This window comes from Lethenteron reissneri, chromosome 11, assembly GCF_015708825.2.
Source record: "Lethenteron reissneri isolate LAM-NWPU_2019-01 chromosome 11, ASM1570882v1, whole genome shotgun sequence".
In the NCBI taxonomy this organism is placed as follows: Eukaryota; Metazoa; Chordata; class Hyperoartia; order Petromyzontiformes; family Petromyzontidae; genus Lethenteron; species Lethenteron reissneri.
This window is the reverse complement of record NC_083789.1, coordinates 1493929-1507283: the sequence shown is the minus strand read 5'-3', so window position 1 is coordinate 1507283 and position 13355 is coordinate 1493929. Positions and strand designations below refer to the sequence as shown.

The 13355-nt window shown below is 45.8% G+C and overlaps 1 protein-coding gene across 1 annotated transcript in view; it reads left to right on the top strand.

Moving 5' to 3' along the window:
- LOC133341255 (protein ALEX-like) overlaps positions 1 to 13355 on the top strand; it is a 48646-nt gene that overhangs the window by 25597 nt on the left and 9694 nt on the right. The window contains exons 4-6 of the mRNA XM_061549745.1: positions 5736 to 5763; positions 6217 to 6365; positions 8981 to 9109. Of these exons, the coding sequence (XP_061405729.1) occupies positions 5736 to 5763; positions 6217 to 6365; positions 8981 to 9109 (306 nt within the window). The remainder of the gene's footprint in view (positions 1 to 5735; positions 5764 to 6216; positions 6366 to 8980; positions 9110 to 13355) is intronic.

Sequence of the window (13355 nt, the reverse complement as noted above, 5' to 3'; positions counted from 1 at the left end):
CTCGTACCTCGGTGCAATCGGATAAAACCCCACAGCGTCTTTAGCTCAGAACAGTTTACAGTTGAACAATCGTGAAAACATCTGTATATATTTAAATATATAATAAAAAAATGTACATGTTGTATATCCAGCAGTGGATTGATCATGGCTGTGAGGATGATGATGATCATGATAATGATCATGATGATATTATAACCAGCTGGACGATGGTCTGGTTGAAAATTCAAATCGTCAAAAATTAAAATCCCAATCAGAAGTGGTTTCAGTGTTGTATCCCTACGAGGTCAGTAAAATAGTAATACATTGTCAGAAGTTGTTGTGCTGCTGTGGAGTGAATGATCCCCACCATAGCAATGTGGAGTTTCCACTACTGGCTCACGAGCGTTATCCAGTAAACATGCTGTTCTTGAGCCAACGTTGGTTGACTTTGGACCAACTTCCACCGTCAACTGTTTACTGGGTCGGTGGCAAAGATTGATGTCGTCCCATGCTTGTGTGACTTTGATCAACCATAACCAAATAAATTAATTTTTGAATCACGGCGGCTTCACGCCCGACGTACCTTGTCACCCGCACGCGTGCCGGCGTGGTCCACCCTTGACTGGATACTACCGGGAGGACAGCCAACGTGTCGACCGAGGTCGTGAGATAATCCGAGCCTTGCAGATTACGCGATGAATATAAATTGTGTTTGTGTGCCGTATATTCCACTGCTACACAAACGCACGTTTTGCAAGTTTGGTAACGTGACCTTTTCCCTAATTGTCGTTGCTGCTTTGTGGCCCGGGCTGATTTAAAGATTTCTTATCAGGCCACAGGATTTAGTCTCTAAAGCATTTTTGTTCCTTAATTGTTAAAAACAAAAGCCCTCGCCCATACACTTGTAACAAGAACTGAGACCGGCGAGGAATGGAGTTTTGCGTTGGAACGTGCAACTCGATTCCTGGGCACTTACATTTTTTTTTTACTGTTGTTTAATTTTTTCCTTAGTCTTGATGGGACGAGAAGTCGGCGACTTTTTACCTCACCACAACCCCGGCAACCTTACCTCCACCTCGCTCCTAACCCCCCACCACCACCACCACCCACCCACCCACCGCCCCCGGCCACCACCACCACCACCACCCGAGCTCTCTGTGCTCCCCGACCTCTCCCCACGATTCGGTTGATTAAAATGTTAACGAAAGCATAAACGGCTCTGACAAAATGACGGGTGGCGCATTAAACGGCGTATCTAAATACGAAGTAAATGCTGGAAAACTCATTTCTTAGCTTCGCTGTATCGGGTTTAAAGGGGGCCTCTCCTTCTGTCGCCAATGCATTTTATTCCGTTCCCCACCGCCCCCCCTCTTTTCATGGTCTGCTAATGCAAGCGGAATACACATTTTTTTATCTATTGTGCTCAACTGTACGCATTTCATAGTTATTTAAATTGAAAGTAAGACGTGCGTTTTTTTTCTTAACATTTTTACAAATGCTGCTGAAAACTTAATATTCATTCCCAGAGAAAGTAATTGCTCTTATTTGTGCCAACATAATGTTTATTCACAAACTCTAAAAGGGTTATAGAATTGTCAAAGCTAACTAAGACGCATTTTTTTTACCCAGCGTACACTCTGCTTCTCAAAACTTTATATGTTACCCGCTTTTTTTCTATTTTCCTGGGACATTGCATATTCAGGATTGGGTTTTTTTTCTTATTCTTGAAAATAAACCCAAAGTGTGCATTGCTTTCGTACTTTCCAAAGCGTCTTACGACCCGGAGAATACGGTAAATGGAACGCAGAACACAATTCGCGACAACTTATTCTGGGTTTAAAATTCAGAGACAACGCTTTTTCCCCTGCATGTCTGCCGCACGCATGTGTGTGTGTGTGCGTGGCTCTTTAAATGAGTGGTCACCTGATTTTATTTATTTGTGTTGATTGTTAAAGTAACCCTCTTCCCAACCGTGAATACACACCGCCACTTTGCGGCTAACTTGGGCACACTCGTTAGTGATGGTAAAGACGGCCACATATACATAAGTGCTGTCTGAAATAAAACTTTTGAAAGTGGTACAATCTCATGGCTGATTAATTGCCTATTAATTTGTTAATAATGTAATAAAATCAAACTGTGTTTTACACGCGTGTTTAATTAATTTGAGACAACATGCCCCTTGCAAGGCTTTCGTTGCGCAGGAAGCAGATGTCTGCTGCCTGCTGTGCAGTTGGATTTAAAATGTTTATAGTAGTTACAACACTGAAAAATGCGGTATCATTGATTTACTCACGTGATAATAATGTGCTCTGTAAATGAGAAAATTAAACACTTCGTTTTTCACTGCCAACACAGTACATGTATTATTCATTCACTGCCACTCACATCTGTGACATCGTGGAAGACAAATTGGGCCGTTTTTAATGCTGTTCAAAATAAATGTCCCCTTTATAAATTTGTGAAACCTCAAATTTTTTAAATACAAATCTTAATTACATTTCTGTGTAAAGTTTGCAATTAATTAACTGGACACGTTAGCAGAGCATGTTTGAGAAGCACCGGCTAAAACACGGTGAGCCGTTCCGGACTTGACTGTTAAAACCTAACAAAAACCCGGAGCATTTTTCTCTTTGCACTTTTGCTTCGGGCTGCCTCGTGCAGTGAATGGGTGCTGTGTGTGAAGCCCGCTGCGGCGCTGTTGCCTGTGGTGGTGGTGGGGTGAAGTGTGGGAACTGCACCTCCATTCCATTTGGCCAGAGCCGTTGTCGTACTCCAGGGAGCCGTGGCTCCACCCAAGGCCCCCCCCCACCACCTCCACCAGCAATCAAATGAATTGTTGAAATTTAGCGCCATAATTCGATTTAAGAATTAATTCCTTTTTTTACACGCTTTTATTTAACTCACTCTGTCTGTAGTTGTTGTCGTTGTTGTATATTCAAAACTTGTAACTCGATTTTAACCCACTTCCCAATGTGGTATCGACTGCAAACTTGGTATACTTATGTCATACTGATGACAATACTATATTCTATCATAAAAATATCTATTTTTAAACATTATTCTTTTTATGTTATATGTTTCGGCTTGGGTATAATTGTCCATGGTCAACTAACGTTGGCTGTAATTGCCCACGGTCCCTTACGTTATGGCAAGCTTCGGGGCCACTTCCTGGAGTCGTACATTTCATAAAAGCGTGTTTAAAAAAAAGTTTAAAAAATCTATTATTTTGTACGGACGCTGCTCGTGGTGTGCTGAGTAGTGGTCAGCACGCTGGACTTGTGTCCCAGAGGTCACCCCCCCCCCCTGTCCACACCATAGTTGGTCAATTGGCAGCTCGCTTGAGGTAAAGTGTGCGCATTGCTGCCTATTTCCAGACGTCCGGCCAGTGTGGAAGAGTAGGCCAACTGCCCTCTCTTGGGGCCCCTCTAGTGGAGGCCCTTCCGCCAGCAGTAGTGTGCGTGAAGAATTGCAGGGCTGCACCTTTACATTTTTACAATGTGTATTGTTTCTTATTTACTACACCTTATCTTATTTGCTCCATTAGCCTAAATATAACAGCATATAATTCGCATATACTTGACACAGATAAAACATCAATTCCCACACGCGACTGGATGCACGTATCATAAAGCTTACTAATCGGTATAAATTCATTACTAAAAGCAAATATAAACACAAATCTGGGTTGAGTCTCCACGTGCCAATACACTCCACATGTTGCTAAGCCCTGACCTTCCTAGACCAAATTATCTATCAGCATTTCTTCAAGCAAGCGAATCTGTGGACCAGTTGTAACCTGACTCTCATCAGTGGAGTCTGGAATGTAAAATGAATGCGCCTGGATTACCATTCGTTAGTGGGAAGGGCATTCTCAGTGGGCTCCGTCGTAGGGATGTCCCTCCACTTTAATTTTAGGATCGTTTTAACTCTTTGCTGCAGGACTACTTTTACACATTACCTCAACACAATGGAGCTTATACATTTAAATTATATTCGTACTTGGTCATGGCTATTACTCGGATCACGTGGGTTGCGCCGTAGCCTGCCACACTTCCCCTCGCTGCGCTCCTGCATATATATTTGGGCGGTGATGTAATTGCCTTTGAATGCAATTAAGTTGTTATGTTAAAACACTGATTTTTTAATTGCAACTTTGCATGACATTACATGGATCACTTTTCGCGGGTCTGTACATTATGGGAAAATAAAGTGCCTAATAATTTTTTTTTACTTGCTGCCCCTGAAAAAAAAGGATGTCACTGCCACAGTGCATTATGGAGAAATGTTCAGAACGAGCAAAGAGAAGTGGCCCAGCGACTGGTGCCTGTTTGCAAGTGTAATCTTGGGTATCGCATGTCTTCCGAATACCGCTATCCCACACACGTAGGTCGGGAGGTCACGACACCAGGGCTGTAAGCCAACCTATTTAACTGGGACACAGGCGAATGGGAGCTGCCGCAGCAGCGTAACGGTTAGGACACCAGACGTGGCACGCTCGAATTAAACGCGTACGCTACGACTGCGGCGGCGAAGCTTAAACACTGGGCACGGTTTGTTAATTGCGGGCACTCCCGCCTCTGGCCAGTGTGGAAGAGTAGACCGAATTACCTCTAGAGCTCCCTCTAGTGGAGGACATCCTGCCAGCAGTCGTGTGAGCGAGCAATTGCAGGGCTGCACCTTTACCTACAATTCATTGCCTCCGTTGCAGTGGAGACATAGATATGCGTCGTTCTTGTTACGTAAGGACAATGAAACAACGTTGCCGAGCCCATGGTAATTTTAAGGCCACTTGGGTAAGATTTTGTTTCCTTTCAAGTTTTAACAAGAATTTACAACAGTTGATATTGACGCCGTGTCGTTTGGCGATATCTTTCTCATTTATGAGTAAACAGTTGTGAATGCGGCGCTGACGGATGATTCTTTAGATGGAGACGGGCTGAAAAGAAGTTTGTAAATTCAAAACATACGTTTACTCTTTCTGAGAGATGGCTGTAACCGGCATTCCTTTCTGGAACTGGGCCCTGTTTCCCCGTCTTTACGCGGCGAAGTCACGCAGAACCTTTGCCTTGACCTGGATTTAAACGAAGCCGCGTCACTTTGCCGTACCACCTGTCTGGCTTCTCGTCAGTATCAATGCGAACGCTCTACGAGCGATTCTACTCCCTAAGGTCTACGCCAAATGGCCAACAACACCCAGTGAAAATAACGTCTGTCACATTTTCTCTGGCTCGGCAAGGTCTTGCCGGGAAAAACCTCGATTGTCGATGCTTTGGGGTTATGGACCAGTCCAGTCTATTCTGGATGAGTTTCAAATAAACGTTTTGTCGATATCAGATGGTGGATATTCAGGTGCCAATTTCGGATTAAATTTTGTATTTTCAAATTGCTTATTCCTTACCGTTACATTTTGCTGTAACGGGCAACTCGGATTCCTGTCTGCGTTATCGGCTACCGCCTTCATCCATAATCATCGTCAGATTTGATCTATCCACTGCTGGACGAATGCCATCTCCTCAGTCTTGTGTTGCAACATTGCCCCTTTGCAACACGAGAAGAAAGACACGTCTCAGCTATTCATTGTCTAAGGGAACCAATTTTTTTAAAGCACTTCGTAGTTTGACTAGGTGACGCATGTATACGAATATCGATTTTCATATTTTAAAATTAAATGAATGGATAAATGTTTGCGTTGAACAATACGTGCATATGCAGTCCACGTGTCTAACGCTGCACCCCGCTGTTGTTTGTTTCAGACGATGTCGCAGGAAGAGCTGCAGGCAGGTGTGTGCCTCGATCAAGCTGTGTTGTGTGGTTCTTTTTACAACAGTTCAGAAAGAATTGTGAAGTCTCCTTTATAATTTTAACTCAAACGTGATCACACGAACGTGGGGCCTGTGGACAGCCTCGTGTTACCCCGTTTTGTGTTTAGTTTGTTGCCCTTCCCCCGCACCTCCGATTAGTACGGTTGGCTACGTGCAGTGCGAAAGAAGTTCAACGTACACACACACACACCCTGACAGCTAGAGTGGTGGGTGGGGAGGACCGGCTCAGGTTCTGGCAATTCTGCTCTAGCCATGCACGCAGCCAGAGTTGACGGGCAGAGGAGTTAATCTCGTCGTCAAAAATACAACCATGGCTGTACTGAACAATTTTGCCTGTGGACCGACTCGATTATTCCAAGGTGACAGGCAAATATGAACATGGCCACTGACCGAGCGCTGTTCTGTGGCCCAGTGTCTGCGTACCTGGAGGAGGGAGTGTTGGTGCGAGGTCTCTGGAGGGAGAGTCTGGAGGTCGTCATCGCTAAAGTGGCCCGGAGCTTCACGTTGGTGCTCGAAGACAGCGGGACCCGGGACAGCCCCTGGTGCTACTTTGTCATCAAGGTAAGCCGATGATTTTATTCAACAGAGTTTCAAACTCGTGTGCAAGTTCAAGCCAAGGTGACAGAAGTTGCGGAATTAATAATGAAAACACATAACAGGGTCTTTTTTTAAAGTTCCACTCCTGCTGCAAGCTGGGTTTTTGATTCTGTATTCTCCAGAATCAAACTCGGGTCGCCAGGTTCGATGTGCAGTACGCTCACCGCTACACGCACCACTGCTCCATAGTTCTTATGAATACATTTCTCTCTCCTATCTCCCGTTATGTTCAGTATGCCTGTGGCCTGCTGCCTCCACTCTGTTCGGCAGTCCGGCCCTTAACACAGAATGCTTGGGACACCCCTGCGTATATAAATGATAGGCCAGTGGAAAATATATCGCTTTCCTGTGGTGAGAAGTCGAATGCAGTTGAGCACAGCTGCTCCGAGTTGGCATGAGGTGTTCATTATGCATGTTACATGCGTGCCATTGTGGTGCAATTATGAGCTTTTTGTATGAGACTCGCATTCCTCTAACTCCCACATTTAATGAAGCGCACCGTAATACAATTACTCGATTTTCATGTAGCACCAAGAGTAAATCAAATTTTCAATTGATTGAGTTTCAAATATGGTTTTATTGCTGCAATTTTTTTATTTTTATTAACTGTGTTCAGCAAATGTTACGTTGAGTAAGCGGACGTGATTGGCTCGGCAGCCTCCACTTGTGCTGCCCTGCCGTGCGTTCCGATATTAAACGTAGAGAGACCTCAGATTTTAACTGCAGTTGTTTATGAGTTCTGTGAAATTCAGCTTGACTTTTGTTTACTTGGCTCTCTTCAACTCAAACACGAGCTCAACATCATTTTGTACCCGGATTAAGCGGCAGTCTTTTTTTGGGGGGTAAAAAAGATTATCTGTTTCCGATGTTTGAGAAGCTTGCCAGGCATTGATGCTGCAGCCTACCGCTGTCAGGTTCGCGGTTATCCGTTAACCAAACAAAAACACATGTGCCGTGCCGTGCTCCAGCCTGCGCCTCTGCCACACCCGCACACGTGACCGCGTCTCTCCCAACCCTCCTCGGATCCCTCCACTGGCTCCCCACACGATCGACTTCAAGATCAGCTTCACCATTTGTAACATCCCACCTACACGGACGTACCCCTGCCTACAACTTCCCCTCAGCCCAAGTTTCTTCTTTCAAACTCAACCCCCGCCCCCTAGTTCCAGATTATCTTTGTACATTTCAGTAATATTCTTTTGGTCTTGCGGTAAAGCCATGTAGATAGAAAAATATAAAAAAATATCACGACGTTTCGATCGCAACAGCAAGCAATCGTCTGCTCTCACCTGAAGACGATTGCTTGTGTTGCGATCGAAACGTCGTGATATTTGTATTATTTTTCTATCTACGTGGCTTTACCGAAAGACCCATAGAATATGTATTCCTGCAGTCACGAAAGCTTTAAGTCATCATTTCTGTAATGTGATGAAGAATGGAGTTTGAAGATATTGGGTTTAAAAAATTGTTAACCAGCATTATATTTATTTCACGTTTGAAGGGGCGGTGGCATTGTCCAGTGGGAGAGCATGTGCCGTGTATTCCAGAGCTTCGTGGTTTGACACAAGCGGCCGCCCTGGTTAATACTGCGGGTGTATTCACCAAAACAAGATGGCGTCGTCTGTTTCATGGTGGGGCACCACGATGGCAAGCTATTAAATTCCTCGCCTGGTATGCAGGAGGTCGTGGGTTTGAACCCAATCCTGATGCGTGTATATTTGGTGTTTGCACGTTCTCCCCGTGGTCGTAATGGATATTTCTCCTTGTCCTCCGGTTTTTCCCTCCACATTTAGTAGCATGCGTTTAGAGTATTTGCCTGCTGTTACTTTCCACGTGATAAGCCACTTGGTTGAGCTATCATTTGTGGCCATGTCGCTTCTGAAAAAGAGCTGTATAGCTCAGTGGGCCTTACCTTGTAAAAAGATGTAATTCGTTTTTAGTTCAAAGCGAATGTTGAAAATCCACGCTGTTATTTAGAAATGGACAGCCAAAACCACCAATACACAAGTTCTGCAAGATATGGGCACTGACAGGCAACTGCTGAAGACCATCATTAGCAGGAAGTGTTACTACCTAGGCCACATTGCCCGAAACGACCACAAATACCAGCTATTAAAGCAAATCCTGGAAGGAAAAATCGAAGGGAAAAAACGACCAGGACGGCCAAAAACGACATGGCTCAGTAACATCAAAACATGGCTACAATTAACAACAGCACAAACTCTACACGCCGTGCTAGACCGGGACCAATATCATCGTGAAGTCGCACACGCCGTTAGGCAGCACTAAAGAAGAAGAAGGCCATGTGTGCCGGCCTCACGGTCAAAATTTAAAAATTACTTGCAATTTGCCTATTTGGATGAAGCCACATAGCGATGTCCCCCCTCGACTGTGAAACTACTGCAGGCTGCAATCGTCCATGAAATGTAATGCCTTAGCGATCGCCTTAATTCCTAACATGAAATTCTGATTTTTGGAGAAACACAATGGGTAGAGTTTGAAAACGGATGATATAGAGATGCCTGCCAATGTTGTGTCTGTGCGAGTGAGATCCGTGTTCTGCTCCCCGGTTGCCACAGGTGTGCCTGCAGATCTTCCAGCTGTTGGTCTCCGATTTGAGAAGTATCCTGGAGTCGCGAGAGAGGGTTGCTATCCAGCACAACCTAACAGTCATCCTCCAGTCTCTACTCCAAGTCGTTTCTGGCCTGGTGAGACATTCATCGAGACATTCTCAAGTTCTTGTGTATCAACGTATCCGCTGGACTGTGTATTTTCAACATCGTTGAGATGTATTATATGCGTCATGTGTGTATTTTGTTTTCGTTTAATTGTGAGTATAGCATTTACACTGTGATGCTTGTGTGGAATACAAGAGCCATGTTTGTGTTTGTGTGTGATAGTTCCCCGAATTAGTCTGCCGGGGGTTATTCCTGCCTTGATTTTTACGACTTGGCTTTGCCATATGTTACGCTCAGCCCCACACAAACACTGTGGTTGTTATTGTTGTTACATATTTCTGCACGTGATCACAATGTCTTCAGGAAAACGCACTTAAGCTGACATTTAAAGGCGTCATTTTTCTGCCCGTGACTTCAAATGTTGCGCAACGTGCCGTGATAGAGCACTGCAACTTTATTGCTGCTGTTTCGCAATACAGTTGCACATTACCCACAAATGGAAAACGATCGTGGGTAAAGCCATCTACGATCTTGGCACGGCAATGTCGAGTGAAAATCACGGCTTAGGTGCGGGGAGTAAAACAATAAATCATGGAAATGCCAAGGAACATGGTGCGATAGTGCCCAACCAAATAAACCGTGTTTTGTTTGTTTAGTTTGTTGTCCATCCCCCGCACCTCCGATTCGCACGGTTGGCTACGTCTGGTGCCAAAGTAGTTCTGCATACATACGTACATCAAAGTCAAACAAATAAATCAAAGCAAATGTAATTGCTTTGACATCTGAATACATTTGGATGGAATCCATTGCAACAAATGTGGATTCATTATTTCACGATGTTTTCATCGATTTTGGTGTGAAATGGGGGAAGCCCTGGGCCCCTCACCCGCTCCGTTTAGATGACAGCGGTATCGGTGGCGGCAGGGGTCGTCATCGCCACGGCCGCGATCGCCGGTCCCAGCTGCTGCCTCCGCTGTGGAGCAGAGCGGTGACGAGCATCGTCGGTGATGGAACTGAGATGCCGGAAGGATTGCGCTTTCCTGGCCTTTAGGCCTCATTTGTATTGATCACAGGACAGTCATATGGAGGTTTTAAATGCTGTGCCTCAAGTTTAGAATGCATATTGAATGTATTAGTTTTGCCGGGCAGTGCCTTGTAATGATGGCACTAGGCCAAGGGAATCTTTTGGAGAGAGGTTAACTGGTGAAGTCATCGGTAATGTGATTGCTATTCCCCATTGTTCATGATATATGTCTACAATATGCTTCTTAGAATCTGTAAATGATAAGAAAAGCCCATCATTCCAGAAAAATAGTTCAGGCCAATTTAAAAACAACGCACAAAACGTGCACAAGCACCACTTGTCATCCATAATAGAGGTGTTTTGGGTTAGATCGCTAAAGTATGTAAAAGTGTCGTCAAACCCGCCACCACCCAACACAGCCAACTAGTAAGGGTTGTCACTTAAACAGAACGTGCCAATTCGTCGCTAGTACAGCACACCGGTGTGTTGGAGAGCCAAGCCATAACATTTACAATCTGAGTACGACGTTTCGCCAGTAATTACAACTAGCTTCATCAGTCTAACGAAACAGGTGGACTTCTCCACCAATCTGGATGTCGCCTGATGAAGCTAGTTGTAATTACTGGCGAAACGTCATACTCAGATTGTAAATGTTGTAAACTTTCTCTCCAACACACCGGTGTGCTGTACTAGTGACGATTTGGCACGTTCTGTTTACGTGACAACCCTTACTAGTTGGCTGTGTCGGTTGGTGGCGGGTTTTAGCGACACATTTATATATTTACCCGATCTAACCCACAAAAGCTCTATTATGGATGATATTGGTCGCGAAAGCCTGCGTCTTAAACCGCTTGTCATTTGTGCATGATGCTGAAATCATCAGCAGATCCTGAAGAAGTGCATTGTGGTCTTCGTGTCTTTGGTCACCGTCAAATTTAATTTGAGCAACGTGTGTGCATCCGTCGGTCTGCTGCCTATCAGTCGTCACATTTTCTCAAATAAATGTTGATGATGACCAAAGCAAGACAGACCACAATGCACTTCTTCAGGAACTGTTGATGTTTTTTTTTGGCATAATGGACCAAGACAGAGTGCTGTTTACAAGCTTTTGAACGCAATCCATTTGGATCGTTGACGTCACACATTGTTGCACGGGAAAAGGATCCCCGGATGATTGGTTTGGCGTGTAAAGTAGATGATGACGAGTGCTAAGCACACAATATGTGTGTGTAATGTTAGCACCAAGTAAACAAATCTCTGGTCTAAGTTGATCTCAGTTCCTAGCGGCCGGATTCTCCAATCTCAACATTCTCCCCGTGCGGAACTTCAACACAACATGCATCATCGTTAATTGAAAAGTCTTATAGAAGTGGGTTTCAGCTTCCAAGGGCGGGACTTTAAACCGTTTGGTGGGACCATCCTGAAAATGGTCCCCATATTCAGTGGGACTCTCCTGGGAATACAAGAGTTGTCGTAGTCGTAATAATGCTGACATATGTAGAACTGTAAAATACTACTTTCTCACTGGGATTTCGTGTCTACTATATACTTGTTTTTTTTCTTTTAAAGCTCGATAGAACGTGCTTGTAAAAGAACGCGGCAAGTGGTGGTTATCATGTTCTCCCAGAGGGGCGAGGGGGCGGGGGGGGGGGCAGGAAAAAAAAGTTCAACTTGCCGTGGGCCTCACACCCAAGAGGGCCCCAGAGTGGCAGGCCCCGTATTATTTTTTCCACTCGCGCGTAAGCGGCCCCACGTGGCATTATGCCGCCGGGACCTCCACGCCCCCCGGGGCCTTCCAGAAGCCTCCGGGCAGCGCTTGTGGTTATGAAATCGGGAAACACGGAGGTGGGCATTGCCTACAGACGACGCCGTGAGAGGACCGAGCGTGCTTGGCCTCTCTGCGGACTTCGTTTCTGTTCTAGAAGCATTTCGTCACCAAACTGTCGTCGTGCTTGAACTATTCGTCTCGTGCGGTGATTGGATTGGTCGTTTGCTAATTAAGAAATACAAGCGCAATAGATGCCATTAAGGCAATGATGTCCTTTATTACATAACCTCATGCGTCGTTTTCATTAAAACGTTTTATACGTGAATCAACTCTGTATTATTGCTCTCATTGCTTAATGTCAACGGTGGCTGCGAAATTTTACGTGATTTTTTTTTAATGAAGTTGTGCTGTTCCCTGTGCCTACAGAGCCAGGCTTTAAATCCCTCATTGTGCAGTGAACCATAAATGTGAACAGATGTCCTTTCGCGCGTTGCAGATTCCACATCCCGAGTATTGCCCGGTAATTTCTAGCATCGCGAGTAATCCATTAAAAGTGAAGGTCAGGAGGTCATCACGGTCAATACCATTGATGCCACCGCAATGCGATGGCAATGTGGCTTTATATAGCATCCAAATAAAATCGCATCTCAAGGCCGCTATACATAAACGGTGGGAATATTTATTCTGTACAGACGGTCAGAGGAAAAAATGGGAGGTCTTGAGTCTGGACTTGAACGGAGGGGGCGGCAGTGGACAGCATTGATACCTGGGGGAAGAAAGTTCCACACGATGGGGGCAGCAGGAGAAAGCAAGGGACCTCAAAGTTGACACACGACCTTTGAGGCTCTGTCTTAGAGTATCCCTCCACCTGCGTTGAGGTCTCCACTTGGGAGATGGGCTACATCGCGAGTGGAGTCTTCCGTCGGTGGCTGATAAAAGAGGATGTCTCGTCAAGGGTCGCCGCACTCGTCGCGTACCACAACCGCTAACGGCAGGTGCCGCCTCCAGCGCGCCGGTGACTCCCGCATACATGGGGAGAGAAAGAGCGACCGCCTGTGTTGCGCCAACCGACCACAGAGCGACACGAGAGCCACTTCACCTTTTACTTTTGTGCGCTTTTTTGCTTCGTATCGCTGAAACCTGCACCTCCGATTAACGCGGTTCGGCTATGCACGGCTCGAAAGAAGTTCGGCAGCATGCACACACACACACAACGAACCGCGCTGCCGAACGTTGCACCAAACGGCGCAATCGTTGTGAAAGCGCGCGACCGCAACGAGGTGTGCGCGAGAACAAACGCGGACACTCGCTCGCGCAACCCTCGTTCCCGCAGGGCACGGAGAGGCGCGCGCGCGCGTGCCTGGGTCCGCACGCGTGCACGCGAACCGTTGCCTGCGCGCCGAGCCGCCGGGCCGATTAATGAGTAGCAGGTGCCCGGCCACGGCGGCAGCGGCAGCGGGGGTCGCGGTGACCAAATCCATTAG